The sequence below is a fragment of the Rhea pennata genome, chromosome 6, assembly GCF_028389875.1.
Source record: "Rhea pennata isolate bPtePen1 chromosome 6, bPtePen1.pri, whole genome shotgun sequence".
NCBI classification, from domain to species: Eukaryota; Metazoa; Chordata; class Aves; order Rheiformes; family Rheidae; genus Rhea; species Rhea pennata.
Window position 1 is genome coordinate 18,052,828 of NC_084668.1, and position 24,706 is coordinate 18,077,533.

The window sequence follows — 24,706 nt, forward strand, 5'->3', positions numbered from 1 at the left end:
GTGTTCCTGGCACGGACACCTCCCTTCACACCCGGTCCCCCGCCCCGGCCCTCGGCCCCCGGCTCAGCTCTGCTTCCACCCCTCGCCTCCACCTCCTCCCCGCTGCACCGCGCCGCCCCCCGCGCCTGCGCCCCCCGCCTCTCTGCCCGCGGCGCCGGGCCCCGTCCCCGCATGCCCCCGTCGCCGCCACCGCCCACGGTTGCTTTTCAGTTGCTGAGACGCGTCTCTCTTTCTCTCTCTCTCTCCCCCCTTCCCCGGGCAGCTCGCCCCGAGTGCCAGTCCCTGGCCATCGTGGCGCCCCTGCAGGACGTGGTGGTCGGGGCGGGGGAGCTGGCGCTCTTTGAGTGCCTGGTGGCTGGCCCGCCAGACATGGACGTGGACTGGCTGTCGCGGGGCCGGCTGCTCCAGCCCGCCCTGCTCAAATGCAAGATGCATTTTGACGGGCGCAAGTGCAAGCTGCTGCTCACCTCCGTGCACGAGGACGACAGTGGCATCTACACCTGCAAGCTCAGCACCGCCAAAGGTAAGCGGCGGCCACGCAGCCCGCAGCGGGTCTAGCTCGGGGCCCGGCCGTGGCGTGGCGTTGGGGGAGGTCAGCCCCCCCTCTGGAGCCCACAGGCTTGGGGCTCCGGCCCCACAGAGTGCAGCTGGAGAGGAAGACTTAGTGGGTGATTTCTGCCCCTGGGAGCTGGGAAGCATGTCTGTCTTTCCCCAGTGTGTGCTCATCCTTGGGCTCTCCAGCACCCTCAGGGGGATGGCTGCACTCGGTCCCAGCACCCTGAGCCCACCCCAGGCCGCCCCTCTGCCAGCATGCACATGGCTCCCAGAAAAGCAGGGGGGGAAGTTCATACCCTGGCTGTGCAAGGCGCCCGAGGCTGCCTGTCCTCCTTTGCCGCAGCTGTACACAGCCCCAGGGCCCAGCTGCCCTCCTCTCCCAGCAGCTCAGCTCCGGGTGCCCACATCTCCCTGCTGGCCTGCGAGGTGGCATGGGGAGCAGGCCATGTGTGCCGTGCCCCTGGCTGCGGCTGCGGATGAGCAGCAGGGTCCAGCGCCCGCACACGCCCAGCAGCCCCGTCCTGCATCCCCCCTCTGCGCCCGTGCACTCGCACAGCCTCTGCCTCCAGAGCTCAGTCCCGCCAGGCTCCCTCTGCATGGCAGCCAAGGGTCCCTTTCCCGTGTCCCGTCCCCAGCCTGCCCCTGCAGCCTTTCGGCAGAACCTGGGCTGCTGAGGGTGCAGGAGGCAGCTCTGCTCCTGCCGGCAGCGCCTGGCTCTGCTGCATCCCACCCCAGAGGGGGACACCCGGCTGCAGAGGCCAGGACACACTGGGGTTTGAAGCGCAGGAGCAGTCTGGGGCCTGGGGAGGTGAGACTGTGCCTGAGCATGGTGTCTCTGGCACAGAGCCTGTGCCAAGCCCCTTGCTGCCCAGGCAGGCATCTCCTGGTGCCGCCTGCTCCAGGATCGCTGCCCTGTCCCAAGGGCATAGGGCAGCCTCTGGCCCTGCTGGACAGCTGGCACCTGCACTGGCATGAAGAACGAAAGGGGCACCCACCTGCCAGCAGAGCCTCAGCCCTGAGCGCAGGGGCCTTGCACGCACACACGTGCACTCAGGGCTCCTGGGGAATGCACGAACGCACACCCTGTGCAGGGACAGGGCCTTGCACTCGGCACACCAGGGCTCAGCCCCACTGCCTGGGTGCCCACAGAGGCAGGCGGGTGTTTGTACTCGGGTACAAGCAGGCCCGCGGTGGCTGCCGGGCTGCAGCTCGCCCACGCTGTGCCTGGAGCACCCACGGTCACGCACCGCTTCTTGCCTGCCCCAGCCCCTTCGCTCGGGGGCCGGCAGCGCCGGGGCTCATGCCTGCCTGCTCTCCTTGCAGACGAGCTGACCTGCAGCGCCCGGCTGACGGTGCAGCCCTCTGTCCAGCCGCTCTTCACACGCAAGCTGGAGGATGTGGACGTGGTGGAGGGGCGGACAGCACGCTTTGACTGCATGATCAGCGGGACTCCCCCGCCAACGGTCACCTGGACCCACTTTGGTAATCCCCCAAGCCCGGGACTCACCCAGGGCTCTGCTCCAGGATCCTCCATCCCCATCCCTCTTGGGGCCTGCATCCCCAGTTCCAGCCCTGCATGGAGATCCCAGCACTCCCAGCCTGTCTCCTGGCTGCCTCTTGGCCATGCTGCTGGCTGTGCAGGGAGGAAAAGGAGCCCTGCAAGGTGCTGGGTTCCTCTCAGGGGTTACTAAGGGCTCTGCCCTGCTTCTGCCCAGCCTGGGGCTGTCAGGAGGGTGCTGATGCCACGTGCGTGTCTCCATGCAGGGCAGCCGGTGCAGGAAGGGGAGAATGTGCGGATTCAACAGGATGGGGGGCTGTACTCGCTGGTCATCGTGCATGTGGGCAGTGAGGATGAGGGGCACTACACGGTCACCGCCAAGAATGCCCACGGCCACGTCGAGTGCTCTGCCGAGCTCTACGTGGAGGAACCACGGCCCTCTGCGGCTTCCCAGATGTAAGAGCCAGGATGGGGATCTCCAGGAAGAGGGGAATGGACTCCCTGGGATGGAGGGAACTGCATCCTTCCTGCTGCTGTCCTGTGGGATTTGGGGGACAACGGGCTTGTGCAAGAACTGGGGAAATTCCCAGGTGTGCCTGGGCCACGCTTCCCTCCCAACAAGCCTGGGGCTGTCCTTGTCCCCACCCCAACACAGCCCTTCTCTTGCTTGGGAAGTGCACCCACAGGATGCCCTCCCATGTAATATCCGAAGGCTTTGTGACCTTCTGGGGATGCTCCCAGCCCCTCTCATAGCATGTCCCTGCCCCAGTCACACTTCTGGCAATGCTGGTGCTCATCATGAAGCGTATGTGAGCCTGGAGAGCCCCGCGGTGGGCTGGGCTGGGAGAACCCTGCCTGCACCTCACACAGAGCCCATGTGTTGGTGGTTGCAGCTCCAAGCTGGAGAAGATGCCATCCATCCCAGAGGAGCCAGAGCAGGCAGAAAACGAGGTGGAGTGCTTCACCATGCCCGACTTCCTCAAGCCGCTGCACAACCTGGATGTGGTGGAGTCCAAGGAGGCAGTGCTGGAGTGCCAGGTGGCCGGGCTGCCCTACCCCTCCATCACATGGTTCCACAACGGCTCCCGCATCGACAGCACTGACGACCGCAAGATAATGCAGTGTAGGGCTCCCTGCCGCCCTCCCTGCGCACCCGGGCCGCTTGTGTCATGGCAGGGCTGGCAGTGCTTGGCACCGGGGCCCCATGTGCCAGCGGGCTTGGCACCGGGGCTCCATGCAGGAGGCCCTTCCAGCACCGCGGTGGCACCAGCACCAGCCTGGGGTGGAGGGAGTGGGGACAGTGCAGCCCTTCAGCCATGCCCACAGCCCCCGCAAGAGGAGGCATCACCTCCTAAACTTTCACATCCCGCTCTGCATGCTGATTTCCCAGCCTGACTGGCTTGCTGGGAAGGTAGCTCTGTGCCGCTTTGCTGATGGGGATCTTCCCTCCCTGTATCCCACCCCATACCCCAACAGATAAGGATATCCATCGCTTGGTGTTCACGGCTGTCAGCCATGCGCATGCCGGTGTCTATAAAAGCGTCATTGCCAACAAAGTAGGGAAGGCCACATGCTACGCACACCTATATGTAACAGGTAAGGAGTAGGCACCACTGGGGCTTCACAGCTACTCGCTGCCACCCCACCAGGCTGTGCCTCGAGGGTCTGTGTCCTTTAGCAAGATCATGGGGTCAGAACACGGGATAATTCAAGTTGGAAGGGACCTCACGAGGTCCCTGCTGCCTCCTGCTCAAAGCAGGATTCGTTATGCAGTCCTTACCTTGCAGGGTCTTGACCCATCCCCGGCCCGCAAGTGCCACTTGGTACTTGCTGTCAGCACAAACCCCCCAGTCCCTGCCAGGCTGAGCCCCCAGCAGTGCCTGAGGTCTCCAGTGAGGGTCACTGGCCCAATCTGTCCCCTCCAGAGAGGGGATGCCATGTCTCCCTGGCAGAAGGCAAATCCTGAAGTGCTGCTAGCATTGGCCATGCCAGAGCGCAGGCCTGGTGGTGGATGGATGTTTCCCAGTAGCTGACACCCCTGCCTGCCTCTCCCATGCAGATGTGGTGCCAACCCCCCCAGATGGGCCACCCACCGTGGCCTCAGTGACTGGCAGATCCATCACGCTGACATGGAACAAGCCCAAATGGCTGGACACCGCCATAGGTGAGGGGGCCGGAGTGGGCAGGGGTGTTCAGCAGTGTGATGGGGTGCACGGGCAGGCTTGAGGCTGGGGGTTGTGCACTGACCCTCTCCCTGCACAGACCCGGCCTCGGTGACCTACATGGTACAAATGCAAGTGCTGGGCACAACACAGTGGATGGTGCTGGTGACTGGTGTGCGGGACACCACCTACACAGTGCACAGGCTCACCAAGGGTGCCCAATACCTCTTCCGTGTCATCACTGCCACGCCCAAGACCAACAGCAAGCCCTCCCCACCTGTGGGGCCCGTGCAGCTCCTGGATCGGGGTGAGACGGGCAGTGGGGAGGGGCCGGGGTGCTGGGATGGAGGGGCAGGACACAGAGGGGTCTCCATCCCCAGGTGATGTGATATCTGGAGGTGGTGGTGATGATGTGTATGGCAGGTCCCTACCTGGAGGAGGCCCCAGTCATCTTGGACAAGCCAGACTTGGTGTATGTGGTAGAGGGGCAGCCAGCCTCCATCACCATTACCATCAACCATGTGGAGGCCACCGTCACCTGGAAGAGGTAGGACATGATGCTGTGCCCATCTTCTGCCCCATGCCCAGTATCACCTCACGCAGTGCACAAAGGGGGTCCCACACCAGCTGCCCATTTAGTCCTTAGCTGGGGAGTCCTCTGCTAGGGCTAGCCGGCCATGCCAGAAGGTGATATCCAGGGCTGTGTGGAGCTGTCAGGGGGTGGGAGCTGTCTAGGGGGTGCTAGGTGTTGAGAGCTGTCCAGGAAGCAGAGCTAGCTATGGGGTGCAAGCTATTTGTGGAGGCTACAGAGAACAACAAGGTAGAGTCTGTCTGTGGGTCTGTCTGTGGGTCCTGGCTGTGGGTCAGGAGCTGGCCACAAAGCTGTGGGTCTGGAGCTGCTGTGGAATTGTGGTTTGGGAGGTGGCCATGGGGCAGTGAGGTGGAGCTGTCTATGGGCCTGCAGGTGGGAGCATCAAATTGGCTGGGAGGTGGCCATGGGGCAGAACGTGGGGCAGGGCTGGCGGCAGGCTGATGGTGTGTGCCCACAGGGATGGGGTGGCGCTGGAGCAGGAAGGCATGTGCGAGGTGATAATGCTGGATGACGACCAACACTGCCTGCGGCTGCGGCAGGTGGGCTGTGGGGCCGTGGGGCCGCTCACCTGCGAGGTGAGCAACCGCCACGGCGCTGCCCACTGCACCCTCCACCTCTGCCTCGCAGGTAGGTGCCCCCGAATCGCCCCATGATGCTCCATGCCTGTGTGCCGTGGGGGTGGCCTGCGCACCATGCCCCACGCCCAGGTACCCTGGATTAGCATTGCCCCATGATGCCCCTTGCCCACGTGCCATACTGGGCACTGCTGCATACCTGTACGTGATGGGGTGGCACTGCTCCACGGTGCTCTGTGCCCACGAGCCTTGGGGGACCACAGCACAAAGCTCCTTACCTGCATCACTGCTCCACAGGAGCCCGCGTCCATGTGTAATGGGGACATGCTGCCCCATTGAGCCCCACGCTACATGCTGTGGAGTGGCACTGCCCCATGGCACACCACACTCATGCCCTGGGGTATGACTGCCACAGGTGTACCCCTGCCCCATGGTGCCCCAGGCTCATGCCATTGGGGCATTGCCCCACAGTGCCCCACAGCCATGTGCACTGGGGTGCAACTGCCCCATGATAGTCCCTGCCCCTGTGCTCTGGGCTGGCGTTGCCTCACAGTGCTCCACAGCCATACACCATGAGGGCAGCACCCCACAGTGCCCCACGCCTGTGCCAGAGGGGTGGCACTGCCCAGTGGTGCCCCACGCCCCTTCTCTCGGCAGAGGCGCCGCGCTTTGAGTCCATCATGGAGGACATTGATGCCCAGCAAGGCGAGACGCCACGCTTTGCTGTGGTGGTAGAGGGCAAGCCACTGCCAGACATCATGTGGTATAAGGTGGGTTGCTACTCAGAAAAAAATCCTTCCTGCTGAGGGATGGCATGAGGCCCCCTGAACCCACTGTCACCCCCAGGATGGAGAGCTGCTGGAGGAGAGTAGCCACCTGAGCTTTGTGTATGAGGACAACGAGTGTTCCCTGGTGGTGCTGGGCGCCGTTGAGTCTGACAGTGGGGTCTACACCTGCACGGCCAGGAACATCGCTGGGGAGGTGTCTTGCAAGGCCGAGCTCATGGTGCACACAGGTATGGTCGGGCCAGACCTGCAGCACCCTCTCCTGTGCCCCAGCCCTGCAGGGCAGGTACTTTGGTACCTCACTTCATCCCTGCCAGTGCCTTTCCTTCCCCCAGCCCAGCCCACCACAGACGTCACGATGGAGGAGGATGCTCTGCATAAGGCGCGACGCTTAACTGACTACTACGATGTGCACGAGGAGATTGGGAGGTACAAGGCATGGGAATGCGCCAGGGAAACGGGTGCTGGAGCCCCACTGCACTATGGGGCTGTTACCTCTGGGACTGAGCTCCTTGGCCCTGGTAAACTGGATCCTTGTGCTAGGTGGCTTGTGGCCATTTTGGGGCACCAGTGCTAGCTCAGAGTGGGAGTGGGGACGGTCATAGAGAAGCCAGGCCTAGGAGCCCCCAAAGATGGTCCTGGAGGTCTGCTAGGGGTGCATGCACCTCCCTGCCACGTGGGCACCTGCCCTGGTGCCAGGGGAACGGGCAGGTCTCCTGGCCACCAATCTTCTTATTCCCCATTGCCCCCTCATCGCCCCCCATTGCTGCATTGCAGGGGGGCCTTCTCGTACCTGCGGAGGGTGACGGAGAAGAGCAGTCGACTGGACTTTGCTGCTAAGTTTGTCCCTGGGAGGACCAAGGCCAAGCAGTCAGCACGCCGGGAGCTGCACATCCTCTCACAGCTTGACCACGAGCGCATTGTCTTCTTCCACGATGCCTTCGAGAAGAAGAACGCTGTCATCATGGTCATGGAGCTGTATCCTGTGGGCATGGCCCAGCATAGCTGAGGGGTGCACAGTGCTGGGAGTGCAGGGGAGGGCTGAGGACCAGGTAGATAGGCAGAGCGGGGTGTGAAGGAGCAGGCACCAAGGAGGGTGCAGAGTATGGCTGGGCATGGCGTTTCTGTGCTCCTTGACCAGGATCCAGGTGTGCTGAGGACGAGCTGCTGGACAGGATGGCAAGGAAGCCCTCAGTGTGCGAGTCTGAGGTGGGTGATCCGTAGGGGGCAAGTGGCCGGATAGGGAGGAAGCCTGAGGACACTATCCCAGCCAGGGGACCTGCAGGGCTCATTTCAATGTGCTACAAAGGAGGTTGCAGCCTCCTTATTTCCTCTACGCAGGACTAGTCCTCTGCCTCACATGGGTTTGACTCATGCTCAGGACCCTGCCTGGGGCCAGTGTCCCCACCCTTTCTATCTCTTGCAGGTCCGGTCCTACATGCGGCAGGTCTTGGAGGGGATTTGCTACCTGCATCAGCAAAAGATTCTACACCTGGACATCAAAGTGAGTGCAGGGCTCTCCCAGGCCCATCCTGCTCCATGTCTCCCTGCCCTGGCACGCAAGGGCCCACAGCTCTGCCACACTGGAGGGCAGGCTCGAGTCCTGTTCGCAGGGGACATCCCACCTCCTCATCGTCCCTGGCCTCCTTCCTGGGCTAGCTGCTCCCATCCGTTCGTTCTTTCGGGGGCTGTCCCATGCCCTTTGCTCTCCCCTGTGGGCAGTACCTGCCCTGCCTCTCCCTTGGCAGGAGAGCCTCCTGCCAAGCTCCCGTCTGCCTGCACTGTCCTGTAGCCAGAAAACCTCCTGATGGCGGATTCGAGCAGTGAGCAGGTCCGGATCTGTGACTTCGGCAACGCGCAGGAGCTGACGCCTGATGAGCCGCAGTACTGCAAGTACGGCACCCCCGAGTTTGTGGGTCCTGAGATCGTCAACCAGAGCCCCATCTCCAGCGTCACCGACGTCTGGTAAGAGCAGCCCTAGTGCCAGGTTGGGTCCTGGGCACAGGTCTCCCTGCTGTGGCCAGGAGAGGGCAGGGGTGCTCAAGAGAGTGCCCTGGGAGGCTTGCAGCGAGCCCTGATCTTGAGGGGTTGCTGGGGAGCCAAAGGCTGGGGTACTGGTGCTGTGCGGTAACTGTGCTCTCCTCTCCACAGGCCGGTGGGGGTCATCGCGTACCTATGGTAAGTGCTTCGTTGTGCCCCCAGGGAGTCTCAGAAGGCCCTGCGCACAGGGACCAGTAGAAGCATCTCCCTTTCTGCCCCACTAGCAGTTTCAGTGCTGGGGTGTGGGTCACGCACATATCTGCAAATTCAGCTTCCTTCAGAGCCACCCTAGGCTGGCCTGACTTGGCCTCCCCCATGGCACTAGGGCTGGGGTCCAGGGTCCTTCCCTCAGTTCCCAGTGTCCCCAGGACTTGCCATGCTGTTCCCCACATCCCCGTGGCTTGATGATACGTTCCCTCCCTTGGCAGCCTCACAGGGATCTCCCCTTTTGTGGGCGAGAATGACAAGACCACGCTGATGAACATCCGCAATTACAATGTGGCCTTCGAGGAGAGGATGTTCCAGGGGCTCACACGGGAAGCCAAAGGATTTGTCATCAAAGTTCTGGTCAACGACAGGCTGTGAGTGGTGCAAGGTCCCCTGTCCCCTCCCAAGAGCATATGGTGTTGGCCACAAGGACAGTGTGCTCCAGGATGGGGAGTGTGCAGAGGGTGGAGAGGGCCGAGGTGGAGGAGTGGTGAGCATGAGGCTGGGTGGAAAGAGGCTGGACTGCATGTGGGGGCACCCCAGGGCCATATTCCTGGGCAGCAATGAGTGTCTGGGTGTGTCAAGGCAGCACAGAGCACAACGCAACTGATGGGTCCTGCTGCGGCTGCAAGGGCACAGCTGGATGCAGCTCCTGTGCCCTGGCTCAGGGTGATGCCCTCCCCATCCACGTTGCTGGTCCTATGGCATGAACCTTGTGCTTAAGGCAGGGTAGTGACCCACATATTTTTGGGGTGCTTGAGGGCGGGAAGGATGCATGGCTGTGCACCCAGCTCAGCCTACCGGGGGTAGGATTTGCAGCATGGACACCTGCCTGCCATACTCTTCTACCTTTCCCCTGGCTGGCCCAACCCCCCCAGCCCAGGTGTTCCTCACCTGATGGTGTTGGTTCACAGGAGACCCAATGCAGAGCAGACCCTGGAGCACCCCTGGTTCAAGGTGAGTCTGGCCAGATATCTGGAGGCAGTGGGGTTCCTCTGAGGCAGCTGCACGGTCTGTGCAATAGTGCTCTCCTCTCTTCTTGTAGACGCTGGCCAAGGGGAAAGTCATCAGCACTGACCACCTAAAGCTCTTCCTCTCCCGTCGGAAGTGGCAGGTAAAGGCAGGAGGAGGGCAAGGGCATGTAAAGGCAGGGCTGTGAGCTGGGCAGGGTGAGGAGGGATGCTGGCTAGGGATGTGCCAGGTGCTGGGCTGGATGGGGTGCTGTGGAGGGCTAGGTGATGCTGTGCACTGGACTATATGACGCTGGGCCATCTGCCTGGGCCTAATGTAGCCCTCATCACTCCGTGCAGCGCTCACAGATCAGCTACAAGTGCAACATGGTGCTGCGGCCAATCCCTGAGTTGCTGGAGGACACATCCAACCACCTGTCCATCGCAGTGCCCCGGCACCTCAAGGAGTCCCCAGCTCTGTCGTCCTCCTCAGACTCAGATGACTTGGACGAGCTGCCCTTCATCCCCATGCCACACCAGGTGGAGTTCTCTGGCTCCCGCATGTCACTCAATGAGATCCCCACAGACGACGAGGCCATGGGGCCAGCTGAGGGGCTACGGGAGGAGGCGGCCGTGTCAGGGGATGTATCTGCCATGGAGTGGCAGAGTGAAGATGCAGGGAGGCCAGCGGTGGCCCTGGGGAAGAGGCCGAGGGCTGCACTGCCGCGGCGGCCCTGCGCAGAGGTGGAGGCACCTGGCTCCTCCGATGAGGAAGCCCCTGAGGCCCAGAAGCGGCCAGAGCATCCCCGCAAAGCCGTGAGAAAAGGCTCCAGCCTGGAGTCCCCTGAAAGCACCCGCAGGGCAGCCAAGAGGGGCGAGCTGAAGCGAGGCAGCTCTGCCGACGGTGCCCTGCTGCTCAGCCGGCCCCTGGGGGCCGAGGAGGGAGGCGAGCTGGGCCGGGAGCCCCGCAAGACACTGGCCAAGGCGGCCTCCATGGAGCTTCCTCGCCGGAAGGGGGGCCTGGGCGAGGACGACCATGCCCAGCGCCTGGAGCTGATGCGCCAGCGCCTGCTGCGGGGAAGCCCCTTGGACGGCAAGGTCAGTGGTCTGCGGGGTCCCCTCCTGGAGACACTGGGTGTCAGCCCCGACAAGAAGGTGCTGCAGCCACCACGGCTGGAGCAGCCTGTGCCGGCAGGACCCCGGCTGGTGCGTGCGGCGTCCAGCGAGGCCACCTCGCCGCAGCTTTTCCCCCAGGAGCGCCTACTGCAAAAGAGCAGCTCCTTCAGCCACGGCGAAGCCGAACCCGTCATCCGGCACCGCCGCTCTGGGGCACCCCTGGAGATCCCTGTGGCTCACATGGAGGTCCAGCGGCTCAAGGAGTCCCCATCACTCTCGGCCCTCTCCGACGCCCGACCCCACACACCACGGGATGCCAGCAGCCAACTACTGCCCCCTGCCCTGGAGACCACCTTCCCCTGGATCCTTCCAACCAAGGCTGCCCATGAGAGAAGAAGTGTGCCAGATGAATGGGGCCAACCTGGAGCCAGGGTGGCTGTGGCTGCTGTGGGGAAGAAATCTGCGGCTGAGGGGCACGTGGAGAAGATGTCCACCAAGGCTGAAGCCACCAGAGCCAGCAAGGGGTCTGGGGAGAGGGCTGCCAGGACGAGAGCATCCACGCCACAGCAGACAGGGCCCTTGGCTCCCAGTGCCCAAACACCCAAGATGTCTTCCTACGCCGAGGTCATGCAAGCCATGGGAGCCAAGAGAATCGGGGAGTCAGCTGCCAAGGAAGCCCCCAAGCACCCCACGCCTGTCCCTGCTGAGCTCCCAGTGCCAGCACCAGCAGAGAGGAGGGAGGCAAAGCCCACAGGTTCGTCCAGTTCCCTGCTCATCGAGGACATTGATTCGGAGGAGGTCTTTGAGGCCAAGTTCAAGAGGAGCCGGGAATCATCCCTCAGCCGCGGGCTGAAACTCCTCACCCGATCACGGTCTGAGGACCGGCACTTGGCCAGCTCCTCATCTCGTGATGAGGGCATCTACCGGCCCACGCCAGCAGGTGTGCCCCTGGAGCTGCACAAGAGCCAGCCCACCATCCTGGCGGAGAAGTCCAAGTCAGTGCAGGACTTGCATGAGATGGAGAAGGATGGTGGCTTCATCCGGAGGATGAGCCTGCGCCTCAAGCGGACACCACCTGCAGAGAGGAAGAAGGCCAAGGGGGAAGAAGGAGGAGGAGAAACCCCGACACGTGGGCGCCGCTTCTCCTGGAGCCTTGGCTTGGGCAGCTCCAAGGAGCGGAGGGACTCAGAAAGCCTCAAGTCGGAGCCAGGTGCTGGCGAGAGCGAGTCACCGGTAGTGGCTGTGCGGAGGAAGATCAGTGCGACCATGGATCGGGTCTCCTCACGGCTGCGCAGCTTCTCAGATGAGCGGCCGGAGGATGAAGGGGCTAAGGAGCACCCAGAAAAGCTCCTCTCTCTGCTCCGCCGGGCCAATTCAGAAGGGGAGAGCCTGCGGCAGGTGGGCATCACGGCGCAGAACCGGGTGGGCCCCCACCCAGCGCTCGCACCCTCCTCTGAGTCCCTGCAGTCGGAGGGCAGCACCCGCTCCACTGCCTCTGCCAAAGGTGAGCTGGAGGGCTGCCGGCACCCCATGTTGAGTGGTGCTCACCCTGGTGTGAACCCTGCCCTGTCAGGGTCCTTGGACTGGGAGCAGTGGGGCATGGCCATCCTGGGCACCCCAGCTTGCCCTTGCCTCCAGCTCTCAACTGTCTCCGATGTGTGTGTTGGGTCTCCTGCAGGTGCTGGTGAGAGCCAGAAACGGTCCCGCTGGGAGCGCTGGGGGCTGTCCCGGCTCAAGAAGGAGAAGGTGGCCTCGCAGCCCAACATCCCATCCAGCGTGCTGCAGGAGGATGGCTCCATCGGGGGCCGGCAGCACGTGCACAGCGAGTCTGGTAGGCACAGCCCCGGTGGGGCTGTGAGGGTGTCCCGCCACCACTCGCAGCAGCAACTGGAGGAGCTGGGCTGGGACAGAGTGCGGGGGAGCAGGTGCAGGGGTCATGCTTGGGGCTCACAGCACCTCTCTGGAGCTCGGCTCCCCAGCTCAAGGGGCTCATGGCCAAGCTTAGGGACCCCAGGGCAATCTCTGAGGGTGAGGAGAGCCCTGAATGCTGCCTACAGCTGCAGAGGTGGGGACAGGGAGGGGGACAGGCCAGGCTCTGCCTGCATGCCCCACTGATGCCCCAGCCTTAGTTTGCCCTTGTGCACCACTCTGCTCTCCAGATTTCCCCCCCGTTTTCCACATCAAGCTGAAGGACCAGGTGCTGCTGGAGGGCGACGCACTGACCCTCTGCTGCCTGCCTGCCGGCAGCCCGACCCCCAGGATTGTCTGGATGAAAGGTGGGGGCCCGCCGCGGCATGGCGTGGGCCCACGGCCCAGGGGCTGCCTGTGCTGCCTCAACGGGCACACACGCAGGGGGCCTGGCAATGCTCTCTCTGCTCCCCATGGCAGACAAGCGGTCGCTGCAGTCGGACAACGTGCTGGACATCGTCTCTTGCAAGGACGGCCGCCAAATGCTCACCATCTCCAAGGTCTCCCGGAAGGATGCAGGAATGTATGAGTGCGCAGCTGCCAACACCCTGGGCACAGCCATCAGCTCCTGCACCCTGGCTGTGGCACGTAAGTATGCTGGGGAGACCTCAAGGGACAGAGATGCTGCCCCACAGGGGACAAAGCACGTCATAGGCTCTGGGGATTGCCTGCTCCAGCTGCTTGGGCCCGGCTCTGGCAGGAGGGGCATGCTCTGAGCAAGGCTGTCAACCGAGATACCAGTGGCATAGAGCCCCAACGCCGGGGGGCACCCATTGGTGCAAGTCACTTGGTCTTTTCTCTCCACATCCCCAAGGCAGTGCAGGGACCATCACAGCGGCCCCACGCCCTTCCCTCGCAAGCTCCTGGGATCTCCTGCTAATCGGAGCAAGGCTACTTTTGACCCTGCTGTGGCCATTTGCTGCAGTGGCCCCCAGCCCATCTGCTCACTCCAGCCCTGGCTTGCTCTTCCCTTGCTCCAGCCCCAGCTCTGAGCACCACCAGAGCCTCAAGCAGGACTGAGACTGAGACTTTTAAAGAGGGGGGCAGGCTGTTTCTCATGGGCATCTCCAGCCATGCCCCGTACGTCTGAGCCCACGTGCTGTGCTGCCCTGGCTCTGCAGCCACTCTGCCCTGGCCCTGGCTGGGCACCCCAGCCTGCCCTGTCTGTCCCCTTGCAGGACTCCCTGGGAGGCCAGGCACCCCGGAGATCCCCCAGAAGTACAAGAACACGGTGCTGGTGCTCTGGAAGCCTGCGGAGAGCAAGGCCCCCTGCACCTACACACTGGAGCGCAAGCTAGATGGTACGTGGAGCTGGCCCCGGCCCTGCTCTGGCCTGCCGAATGCATCCAGCTCCTGGCCCACCCATCTCACCTGCTCTGGGGCATCTCCTCCCAGCTCGTCCCTGCTGGCCTAGCTAAAACCCATGGGTTTGGGGGGGCTCAGGCGCAGGATCTGGGCACAGGAGGGCAGAGCAGAGCCCCGCTGCCCCTTGCACTTGCAAACCGGCCTCTTGGGTCTGAAGGCTATGCTGGAAGGATGTGGGCTGGCTTGTGGTCGTGGGATGGCCTCTGGGAAACGTCTGCACGTTCAGCCTGCGTGCTGGCTTCTGCTAATGGGCAGCCCCACGGGGGAAAAACCCTGGGAGACTAAATGTCCCCGAGGGGCTGAGACATTTCACGCTTTCCTGGAAGCAACGCCTGGAAAAACAGCACCTGGTCTCACACAGTGACCCCAAGGAGAAAAAGTCCCCACTGTCCGACGTGCTGTGTTGCCCTGGCCTGGCCCTGCCTCTCTGCTCTCCCTTGCCGCCCTCCGGGGCTCGGCAGGGGGCTGGTGGCCCCGGGGAAGTGGCCCAGGGTGGGGGACAGGAGGCTGCGCTCCCACCTGACCCTCCCTCGCCTCTGCCCGCAGGAGAGCACGAGTGGAAGATCGTCAGCACCGGCATCGCCGACTGCTACTTCAACGTGACGGAGCTGCCCCCCGGGAGCACCGCCAAGTTTCGGGTGGCCTGTGTCAACAAGGCCGGGCAGGGCCCCTACAGCAGCCCCTCGGGCAAGGTGCACCTCGAGGCGGCAGGTGAGCAAGCGCCCCGCCGTGGGGCAGGGCCCGCGGCAGTGCCGCACCGTAGCCTGCGCCCCTGGGACCCGAGGTGTGGGGCAGCCGCGGGGTGGTGCGCGGGGCTGCTTTGGGGGTTCACGGCCACCTCTGAGACCTTCCCTGCCAGGGCCTCAGACAGGGAGGTGCTGCCTCCATCCGCCCCCTTTCCTCCCCGCAGACTCCCGAGCTGCCCCTGCCAAGAAGGACATCGCCGTCCCCGTCCCCGAGAAGGTGGCCTCCAGCCGGTCGACCCAGACGCCCCCAGGGCAGCCGGAGCCGCCGACGCCGGTGGGGCCACCCCCCACCACGCCGCCCCGCGAGCACCAGGGAGCTGTGCGCAAGCCGGGCCGGGCGCCGCAAGCGGGCGTCCCCGCGGGGGACCTGCAGCCGCCCGCGCCCCGCGAGCGGGGGCCGCCGCCGGCCCCGGAGCTGCCGCCCGACGTCACCGTGTGCGTGCCCCCCGAGCTGGTGTTCACCCCTCCTCGGACTGCCCCCTCGCCCCCCACGGAGCCCCCAGCCCACGGCGCCCCCTCGGCTCCCACGGACACGTCCGCCCCGGCCCCCGCCCGGGGCTCCCCCCAGCGCCGCTCTCCGTCCCCTTCCAAATTTGCCCCCATTTCCCCAGCATCGACCGCTCCCGGCTCAGCCCCCGCGCTGGCTCCCACCCCCAACGCTGCTCCCAGTCGGAAAATGCCCCCCTACATGGTGACCTCCTTCGTCTCGACACCCCCGGCGTCGCCCGCCACGCAGGAGCCCCCCGCCACCACCCCGTCCTCCAAGGAGCCCCCTGCTCCCCGCGGGGCCCCGGGGGCCAAGGACAGCACGGCACTGCGGCAGGGCGTCCCCCAGAAGCCGTACACCTTTCTGGACGAGAAGGCGAGGTGAGGAGGAGGACGGACGGCGCCCGTCTGCCGCGGAGTGCCCCCGCTCGCCGGGAGCCCCGGCTCTGGGGGCTCCACCACCACGCGCCCCACGCTCGGCGGGGCTGAGCGCTGCGCTGTGCCGCAGGGGCCGGTTCGGGGTGATTCGGCTGTGCAGGGAGAACGCCACGGGGAGGCACTTCATGGCCAAGATCGTGCCCTACGAGGCGGAGAGGAAGCAGAGCGTGCTGCAGGAGTACGAGATCCTCAAGGCGCTGCACCACGAGCGCATCATGGCCTTGCACGAGGCGTACATCACCCCCCGCTACCTGGTGCTCATCTGCGAGAACTGCGCGGGCAAGGAGCTCCTCTACAGCATCGTGGACAGGTACGGGAGGGCGCGGGGCCGCCGGGCGCGGGGCCGCCCGCTGACGGACGCTGCCTGCCCGCAGGTTTCGCTACTCGGAGGACGACGTGGTGAGCTACGTGCTGCAGCTCCTGCAGGGCCTCGAGTACCTACACAGCCGCCGCGTCGTGCACCTCGACATCAAGCCGGACAACGTCGTCGTCTCGGGCATGAATGCCCTCAAGATCATCGACTTCGGCAGCGCCCAGACCTACAACCCCCTCGTGCTGCGGCAGCTGGGGCGGCGCGTGGGCACCCTGGAGTACATGTGTGAGTGGGGCACCGGGAGCGTGCATGCGATGGGGATGGAGCAGGGTGGGGATGGGACAGGATGGGGGTGGGAAGTTGGGAAGTCTCTGGGATGCTCGGGGTGTCCATGGTGGGGGGTCTTTAGGGTTGCTGGATTCTGTGGGAGGGTTGTGGTTTCGGTGGGACAGATGGTGTCCTTGGAGGTGGTGGGCTCTGTTGGGGCATTTGGGTGTCAGTTGGTGGTGATGAGGGTGTGAAGGTGGGGTGCCAGGGATACCGGGACCCTCCTACCTGTGTGACAGGCCTTCTCCCTTGCTCCCAGCGCCGGAAGTGGTGAAAGGCGACCCGGTGGGCTCCGCAGCGGATGTCTGGGGTGTCGGTGTCCTCACCTACATCATGTAAGATGAGGAGATGGGGGGCGAGCACCCTAGTGCTCAGCGCCATGGGGAACCCCAGCCTTGGCGGTGGGCTGTGGGGAATGCCATAGCCCTTCGGGCCCTTCCTACCCACGCATGGGGGTTGAGACACCCTGGGGAGCTATAGCTGACCAGGGGGAGGTGGGTGCTGGGTCCCAGGTGCCCACAGTGCTGTGGCGTGCAGGGGCAGAGCTGGGTGGGACAGGACCCCAGCACCCAGGCTGTGCCACTCTTCCACTCACCCAGGCTCAGCGGGCGGTCGCCGTTCTTTGAACTGGACCCAATCGAGACGGAGAATCGCATCCTGGCAGGGCGCTTTGATGCCTTTAAGCTCTACCCCAACGTCTCGCAGAGTGCTGCCCTCTTCATCCGCAAGGTCCTCTCCATTCATCCCTGGTGAGTGCCCAGCCCAGCTGGCATGCGTGCAGCTCCCTGTCCCACAGAGACCTCTCTGGGGTCATCAGTGGGACCCCGGGATCCATCTTTGTCCTGGGATCCACCGGGTACCAGGAACCGGGGATCCAACCCTGCTCTCGGAGACACCTGGGATCTCGAGGTCCTTAGGACCCCAGAACCCCTCCCTGCCCTGGAGAGAGCGGGGACTCACCGAGTCTCAGAGGGAAGAGGGGTAGCTGGGTTTGGGACAGTCTGGGGGGCTGACGCGCTGACGCGGCGCGGCCCGTGCCGCCGCAGGAGCCGCCCCACGGTGAAGGACTGCTTCGCCAACGCCTGGCTCCAGGACGCCTACCTGATGAAGCTGCGCCGCCAGACCCTCACCTTCACCACCAACCGCCTCAAGGAGTTCCTGGTGGAGCACCAGCGGCGCCGCGGCGAGGCCGTCACCAAGCACAAGGTCTTACTGCGCTCCTACCAGGGCGGCCAGCCGCCGGGGCCACAGTAGCCGGGCGCCCTCGCCGCGGCCGCGGAGGCGCCGAGGAGCCGAAGGAACATTCCAGGGGCCCCGGGACGGGGCGGCCGAGGAGCCGCGACGAGCCCACGCACCTCGCGGACCGCCGCCGAGGACGCTGGTGGGAGGGATGGGGACGGGGCAGCCTCGTTGGCGAGGGGAGGCGCCGCCCGAGCCGGTCCGGGCTGCGGGCGGCCGGAGGGAAGCGGGAAGAGTAGACGGGAAGGACGGAGAACGTGGCCGAGGGACGGGGGAAGGAGGCGATGGAGACGGAGGCACCGAGGGAAGCCCCAGGCGGGAGCGGGAAAGTCGCCGGCGCGTTGGCCAGCCCTCGCCGCGCGGTCGGCCGCCGCGGCCCCCCGGAGCCGCCGCCGCCGCCACGCGCTGGGGGGCCGCCCGGCTCCGCACGTGAGCGCCCGGGCCTGGGGCCGCTGCCCCGGTTTCTGCAGAGAGGGGCCGGCCGGAGCCGCTCGCGCACGCGTGCACGTGCACGCACACGCCCGCCCCCGTCCCCGAACGCCCCCGCGCGGCACCCCCTGCCCGCACACGTGCCTTGCCGAGCCACGCACCTACCCTGCGCACACGCGTGCACCCCAGGGCTCTCCGCTTGCTCCGGGGCCGCGCAGGGCTCTGCAGCCCCCGTGGCCGCCGCCGCAACGGGGCCCCGCGCTGCTCTGCGCCCCCAGCCCCGGCTGCGCCCCCTCCCCGGCAGCCCCCCTTTGCCTCCCGGGTCTCGACCTGATGCACCAGCGTGGCCTGGGCACGGGGACAGGGGTAGCGTTTGGGCACCCGCCTCCCCGATGCTGCTGTAGCGACGGGGCTGTATTTATGGACTGTGGCGAGCAGGTTTCCGTGCTGCCTCTGGCCCTGTCCCCCCCTCCTGCCCCCTCCTCTCCGCTGGGCTCCGCGGTTGCCCACAGCCCGTGGTTTGGAGCAAGCACCGTGCCAGAGCAGCAATAAAAGCCCTGAGCAGCTGGTGGCGTCTCGGAGCCGTGCTTGGGGGGAGGACGGGGGCCGCCGGCGTGGGCCCGGCGGGGCGAGCCCGAGAGGAGTCCTCGCACCTCGTCCCTGCAGCGCCGGCGCCCCGCTCAGCCCTGTGGACGCCGGGCAGCGGGCAGGTGCTGCGCCACGGAGCCCGGGGCACCGGCGCACCGCAACGCCCGGCCAGGGAGAAGGGCCTCGCCGCCGCCCGCAAAGGCGCCCGCCGCCGGCTCGACCTCGCCCGGCTCCAGGGGCGTGCTGGACACGGGGGCGGGAGCCAGGAAAGCCACGGAGGGCTGCAGCACGCCGAGGGGCAGGCGCAGCCGGGACGCGCTCGCCGGGGCGCGAAAATACCGGCCGGGCGCGTGGGCGCTTTGCCGCCGCGGAAAAGTCGCAGCACGGGGGCGGAACCCACGCGGGTCCGCGACCCACGGACTCCGGCCTGGGGCTCACGCTGCCGCCAGGACACGCTCGGGGACCCACGGGAAGTGATGGTGGGGCGGTCCCCGCTTCCGCGCGCGCCCCAGCACCGCGCGGCAAACGCGCGTGGGCGCGCGCGCGCACCACCCGCGGGCGCCGCCGCCACGCGCATGCGCGCGCGCGCGCTCCCTCCCCCCCCCCCCGGCGCGCTCCTCCGCGGCGCCCTCTGGCGGGGCGGGCGGGAGCCCCGCCCCGCGGCGTGACGTCACGCGAATCCCCGCCCCCGGCGCGCCGCGCCGCCGGCGCGGGCGCGGCGCGCGCTGACGTGGCGGCCACGTGTGCGGAAGCGGCGCGCGGCGGCGGGCCGGGGCGATGCTGAAGGCGGTGATCCTCATCGGGGGCCCCCAGAAGGGTAAGGGGGCGCCGGGGCGCCGCGCGCCCGCCGCCGCCGCGCCCCGCCGACCCGCCGCTCCTCCGCAGGCACCCGCTTCCGGCCGCTGTCCTTCGAGGTGCCCAAGCCGCTCTTCCCGGTGGCCGGCGTGCCCATGGTGCAGCACCACATCGAGGCCTGCGCCAAGGTAGGCCGGGGGCCCGGGCCGCGGCGGCGGCGGCGGCGGGGCGGCCGGGGGCCGCGGCACTGCCCGCCCCTCTCCGCTCTCTCGCCAGGTGCCCGGCATGAAGGAGATCCTGCTCATGGGCTTCTACCAGCCCCACGAGGCCCTCAGCCGCTTCCTGGTGTCGGCGCAGCAGGAGTTCAAGATCCCCATCAGGTGGGCAGCCGCCCTGCCGCCCTCCGCGGCTCCGTCGGCGCCGAGGAGCCCGTGCCGCCCGGCCCGGCTCCGTCCCTCGCCTGACTTCCCCGGGAGGGAGCCCGCCGGGCAGGCCCCTCTCGTCCCACCGTCGATGGGCATCCTGGCCCCTGTTGCCAGCACTGACAGCCCTCAAGGCCACCCTCCGTCTGCTGTCCCGGGCCCTGCTCTGGCTGGATGCTGCTCTGCTCTCGCAGGGCACCAAGCTGCTGCTTCTGCCCACTTCACATGTGCCAGAGCCCCCGCTACCCGTCTCCTTGCCTGACAGGATCATGTCTGCCCGGCCCTTTCAGCAACTCCCAGCCCTGCCTGCAGGCAGTGCTACCATATGCTGGCTTCCCTAAGCAATCACTCTTCCGCACTTGGCTTGCAGGTATCTCCAGGAGTACGCGGCACTGGGCACGGGTGGCGGCATCTATCACTTTCGGGACCAGATCCTGTCGGGTGGTCCTGAGGCCTTCTTTGTCCTCAACGCAGATGTGTGCTCCGAGTTCCCCTTGCAGGAGATGCTGGACTTCCGGCAGCAGCACGGCGACGTGCACAGCTTTGTCATTCTGGGCACCACGGTGAGCAGCGGTGCTGGGCCCTGCTGGCAGTGGTGGGGAGTAGAGGAGCAGCATTGCTCTGGAACATGCTTGTCTAGAAGGCAAAGGCTCCTGCGGCAGATGGGTGCGAGCTCTGGGTCCCATCTGTCCCGTATCCACGTGCCTGCTGCTCTGCTGCTCTTGATACATCCCATCTTCACAGGCCAACAGGACACAGGCTCTGAACTATGGCTGCATTGTGGCTAACACGGACACGCACGAGGTACTGGAGGGGTTAGGAGAGCTGGGCATGGTGCAGGCCGTGGTGCTGCGCTGCTTGTGTGGGTGCCTGTTCCCAGTGTGCTGTGATGGGGTAGAGGGTGTGGTGCTGGGCACGGGGCCAGCGCGGGGCCTGTGCCCTGGGACTCACGTTCCTCCCTTGCCTCCAGGTCCTGCACTATGTGGAGAAGCCCAGCACGTTTGTCAGTGAGATTATTAACTGTGGTATCTACCTGTTCACACCTGCCATCTTCCAGCACATCGGTGATGTCTTCCAGAGAAACCAGCAGGAGCTAGTGCTGTGAGTGCCCCTGTCTGCCCTGTGTCCCTCCCACCCCACTGCTTCCCAGGGCTGCAGCAGCACACTCATCTTCCATTCTTTCTCTATCTTCTCTCCTCTTCTGCCATCACTCACTTGTTTCCTGATTCTGCACCAGCTGTCCTTACCTTGGGTAAGTCTCCCTCTGTCTGTGCTGGCTGCTCTCAGCGCTGGGTTGTGCTAGCAATAACACATGCTTTCCTCCCTGCTCCAGGCTGCTCCGCGAGACTGTTGTTTGTGCATCTCCCCTGCTGTGCTGCTCCCCTTCTGGCTACCACAGCAGCCCCAGTCTGAGGCCAGGTTGGGGCTCCCCATCTCTGCCTTCCCTTCCCCCCCCCCCCCCCCCCCATCCGCACACAGCTCAGGACAAAGGGGTGAGCAAGCCTTTCACTGGGGAATGCTCTGCTTCCCCTTCCAGCCCTCTCGGCTGGCCTGTCATCTGGCATCTCTGCCACCACTTCAGTGCAAATCCAGCTGTGCAGGGCTTACTGTGGCCATATCTGGAATCAGGGACAGGATCTGTAGCACATGCACCTTGGGCTGGGTGGTGCCCTCACACTGCAGTTTCTGGCTCAGAGCGTGTTTCAGCTCGCAAGGTCTTGTCTCTCTGCTGTTCTGGGCCTCAGCAGGGCTGGGCAGGCAGGGCTGGGCAGGCAGGCCTGGCCTGACAGCTGGGGCTGTCCCTCCTGTGGGGAGAGATGCATGGCTAGGAAGGAGTCCAGGAAGAACCCTATAGCCAAGGAGCCCCCCACATCTGGAAGGGGTAGCAGTTGGGCCCCCTGGCCGAGGCACTGCTGGAGTGGGTGTCTAAAGGGTGTTTTGCTTGCAGAGAGGACAGCTCTAACGGCTGGCAGCGTGCAGAAGTGATCCGGCTGGAGCAGGATGTTTTCACGGCACTGGCTGGGAGTGGCAAACTCTATGTCTACAAAACTGATGGCTTCTGGAGCCAGATCAAATCAGCGGGGTAAGGCCTGGAGTTGGGTTGGTTTAGCAGGAGTGCTGAGTGGTCCGCAGTGGAGCTGGGAGAGGAGGGTAACTAGGCAGGGCTTTCAGGCTGGGTGGGGGTGGCAATGCTAAGTTGAGACCCTTCTCTGTCCTCTCAGTGCCAGAAGAGCAATAGCAATTTCTTGCTTTTTCCTTCTCCAGCTCTGCCATCTATGCCAGCCGCCTTTACCTGAACCAGTACAGTCAGTGCCACCCAGAGAGGCTGGCCCAGAACAAACCGGGAGGCCCTATCATCCGAGGTATCCCTCTGACACCTTGAGTGGCCTTGGGTACTGCCTGGGAGCTGCCCAATGCAGGACAGGGCAGAGCGGAGTGGGGAGGAAGTAGGACCCATGGCAGGCCCTCCAGTCTGAGCGCGCGCTGCTCCTGCGAGCTGCTTCCCCTCATGCAGCTGTTTTGCATTGCAGGGAATGTGTACATCCACCCGACGGCCTCTATCAACAGCACTGCAGTGGTGAGCGCAGGCCTGGGGGACCCTGCAGTCGGGTCACCTTGGGGTGATGTTACCTAGTGCTCAGTGTCTCCTGCTGTGGCAGGCTGAGCCCCCAAGCTCATCACATCTCTCTTTTCTCACAGCTGGGCCCCAACGTCTCTATTGGAAAGGGAGTGACGGTGGGAGCTGGTGTACGCGTGCGTGAGTCCATTGTCCTGCATGGGGCCTCACTGCACGTAAGTATGGTTGTCCTTACCCTGGCCTCTTGCCGTGGGGCAGCATCCCTCACCCGCCACTGCTCTCTCCTCCTCCTAGGATCACACCTGCGTTCTCAATACCATCGTGGGCTGGGACAGTACCATTGGGCGCTGGGCCCGGGTGGAGGGAACACCCAGTGACCCCAACCCCAACGACCCCTATGCTAAGATTGACAGCGAGACCCTTTTCCGGGATGGACGGCTCACACCCTCCATCACAATTCTGGGTATGGCCTAGGTCCTTCTGCCTGCACCCAGCAGCTCTGGCCCTGCAGCGTAAGGCAGGGCTTTTTCCCCTCTTGCTGACCCCATTCATCCTCTCCCTGCAGGTTGCAGCGTCACCATCCCTGCTGAGGTTGTCATCCTCAATTCCATCGTCCTGCCCCACAAGGAGCTGAGCCGCAGCTACAAGAATCAGATTATCCTGTGAGTGAGCTGCTTGCCAGGTTGCCACTGCCAGTGTCAGCCCATGGCTCTCTGTCGTGCCCCACAGAAGAAGGTTTTGCCTCTTAAGAGATTACCAGCTCCTCAGGAGCAGGCCAGGAGTCTTCCAAGTGTCTTGATTCCTGCTCCAAATGGACATTAAAGCTGGTGCACATCAGCCTCGTGTGCTGCTTCCCTCACAGCCAAGGGGCCTGCCCTGGGGCAGGGTTCATGAAGGCTTTTGGGACAGCATGTTGCTCTGTAGGGCAGAGCAATGGTCCAGCTCCTATGCACCTGTAGAGGGAGCCCTGAGCTGAAACTGCTGGGCAGAGCCCTCGCTGCCTGTGGCAGCCCAGGCTCTATGAGTGTTGGCTGTTTCTCTGCCAAAAGGCACTGCCAGCACCTAGTTGCCTGGGAGGACTAAGTACTGCTGGCCTGGCTCTCTGTGTACTGTGCCGCTCGCTGTCTGCGAGCCTGTCCTCTCTCTGAGGCCCGAGGAGCTTTGGATCTGCCTACTCTTCTGTGTAGGCAGCCTTCCCTGCACGAGGCTGTCGTGAAGAGCCTGACTTCAGCAGCGTGATTGCGACAGCTCCAAGCTGGCTCTGGCCTATGCTTGGTCCTGGTGGCTCAGCGAAAACTGAGAGCAGGCCAAGGGTGTCCCAAGGGCACTGATGCAAGAGGGCCAAGTTGGACACGTGGGTGCTCTGAGAGCTCTGCTGGCCTTAGAGGGAGCTGCAAAGGCTCTGAGGGTTTAAGCACTTCTTTGTCCTAGCTGAGATGTCCTGGTAGCCACCTTCCTCCTGGGTGCTGGTATAGAGCACTCATTCTCCAGGAACACCCACATCCCAGAGAGCTGCCAGGAAAGCCACAAGTGCTACAGAGTGTATTCCCATAAGGCTCAGACCTGTGCAGAGCTCCGGATGATGGCAGGGTTGGAGCTTGGGTGCTTGCTGCATGTCTCTCCTCACACTAGCCCTGCTTTCAGTCGCCCCTATCCACAGGGCACCTGAGCAATTGTTTTGTGTGTGTGCTGGTGGCAGATATCTACTGCCATGCCTGTGTCCTGAAAAAAACCTGCTCTTTTAAATCAAAGGAAAGTCCCTGCTTAGCCTGGCACACTCCCAACTCCAGTAACCCATGCTGCTACTTAAATACGTATCTGCATCTTCTCCTGTCAGGAATATCTGTGCTAAAGCACTGTGCTCTGCTGAGAACCCCCGTCACGCCTCTCACCTTAAACTAGGCACTGCATTAGGGATTTTGCATCCATCCAGTACCACCTCAGCTTGAGGGATTTGCAGTAAATCCTTGCTCCCAGCCCTGCACATTCCTTTGCCAGTTCTTCTGTGGTCCTGGGCAGGGATTAGCTATTCCCTGACTTTAAGCACATTAAACTCCTTCAGTTTTGCCTCTGCCTTGGATGTGCTAATTTCCTTGTCCTCTAGTGAACACCCCTGTCACTGGGTAAAACTGAGCCAAAGTTACTTGCTGGCTTTCAGGACTGTATGTGAATTCTCTCCTCTCTATATCCCACATGTCCTGGGTTTTGGCACAGAGGTTGTTCAGCTGTGGACAACACATGGACATGGCCATTTTGGCTAAGCTCTGCTCTGGCTGCCCCACCTACTGAGATATCTGGGGGACAAGCCCTTCCAGACTCTCACTCCATTCCAGTTAATCCAGCTTTCCCTGTCTTTGAGGGAGGGATGTATATCCCACTGCTGGTTAGGTCTCCTGGGGCTTGAGGGAAGGAAGGAGTTAAAGGGGCCTCAAATGAGGTGCCAGGAAGTCTGGAAATACTGAAGCTTGCCCTGCCCTTAGCAGCAGCTCTGATTACTTGAGGCCAACATCTGGGCTGGAACAGGGGGCCTCT

General features: G+C 64.2%; 2 protein-coding genes across 7 annotated transcripts in view; both read left to right on the forward strand.

The window, feature by feature from the left end:
* Positions 1–18,358, forward strand: part of SPEG (striated muscle enriched protein kinase) — a 39,174-nt gene extending 20,816 nt beyond the window's left edge. For 2 of the 4 annotated variants that reach the window (XM_062579051.1, XM_062579052.1), the window contains exons 10-41: positions 263–523; positions 1,879–2,037; positions 2,320–2,509; positions 2,947–3,176; positions 3,530–3,649; positions 4,113–4,217; positions 4,316–4,522; positions 4,639–4,762; positions 5,265–5,434; positions 6,040–6,152; positions 6,229–6,397; positions 6,485–6,596; positions 6,945–7,145; positions 7,316–7,376; positions 7,594–7,671; positions 7,960–8,132; positions 8,319–8,345; positions 8,636–8,788; positions 9,329–9,371; positions 9,460–9,528; positions 9,725–11,984; positions 12,159–12,311; positions 12,640–12,756; positions 12,869–13,036; positions 13,627–13,749; positions 14,360–14,524; positions 14,724–15,426; positions 15,554–15,793; positions 15,858–16,081; positions 16,383–16,458; positions 16,723–16,872; positions 17,170–18,358. In XM_062579051.1, coding sequence (XP_062435035.1) covers positions 263–523; positions 1,879–2,037; positions 2,320–2,509; positions 2,947–3,176; positions 3,530–3,649; positions 4,113–4,217; positions 4,316–4,522; positions 4,639–4,762; positions 5,265–5,434; positions 6,040–6,152; positions 6,229–6,397; positions 6,485–6,596; positions 6,945–7,145; positions 7,316–7,376; positions 7,594–7,671; positions 7,960–8,132; positions 8,319–8,345; positions 8,636–8,788; positions 9,329–9,371; positions 9,460–9,528; positions 9,725–11,984; positions 12,159–12,311; positions 12,640–12,756; positions 12,869–13,036; positions 13,627–13,749; positions 14,360–14,524; positions 14,724–15,426; positions 15,554–15,793; positions 15,858–16,081; positions 16,383–16,458; positions 16,723–16,872; positions 17,170–17,377 — 7,352 coding nt within the window. In that variant the 3' untranslated portion in view covers positions 17,378–18,358. The remainder of the gene's footprint in view (positions 1–262; positions 524–1,878; positions 2,038–2,319; positions 2,510–2,946; positions 3,177–3,529; positions 3,650–4,112; positions 4,218–4,315; positions 4,523–4,638; positions 4,763–5,264; positions 5,435–6,039; positions 6,153–6,228; positions 6,398–6,484; positions 6,597–6,944; positions 7,146–7,315; positions 7,377–7,593; positions 7,672–7,959; positions 8,133–8,318; positions 8,346–8,635; positions 8,789–9,328; positions 9,372–9,459; positions 9,529–9,724; positions 11,985–12,158; positions 12,312–12,639; positions 12,757–12,868; positions 13,037–13,626; positions 13,750–14,359; positions 14,525–14,723; positions 15,427–15,553; positions 15,794–15,857; positions 16,082–16,382; positions 16,459–16,722; positions 16,873–17,169) is intronic. The other 2 variants (XM_062579054.1, XM_062579055.1) reach the window with 2 other exon arrangements.
* A 762-nt stretch (positions 18,359–19,120) lies between these two features.
* Positions 19,121–23,011, forward strand: GMPPA (GDP-mannose pyrophosphorylase A). Of its 3 annotated transcripts, XM_062578509.1 has the most exons (13): positions 19,121–19,196; positions 19,265–19,362; positions 19,451–19,554; positions 19,967–20,159; positions 20,341–20,400; positions 20,567–20,697; positions 20,834–20,848; positions 21,545–21,679; positions 21,862–21,959; positions 22,128–22,174; positions 22,297–22,389; positions 22,469–22,637; positions 22,740–23,011. In XM_062578509.1, exons 1-13 carry the CDS (start codon positions 19,157–19,159, stop codon positions 22,838–22,840), a joined length of 1,284 nt encoding a protein of 427 aa, XP_062434493.1. In that variant the 5' UTR covers positions 19,121–19,156; the 3' UTR covers positions 22,841–23,011. The 3 variants fall into 3 exon arrangements, with proteins under 3 accessions (XP_062434493.1, XP_062434494.1, XP_062434495.1); XM_062578510.1 differs by lacking the exon at positions 20,834–20,848; XM_062578511.1 differs by lacking the exon at positions 20,341–20,400.
* Positions 23,012–24,706: the final 1,695 nt, after the last annotated feature.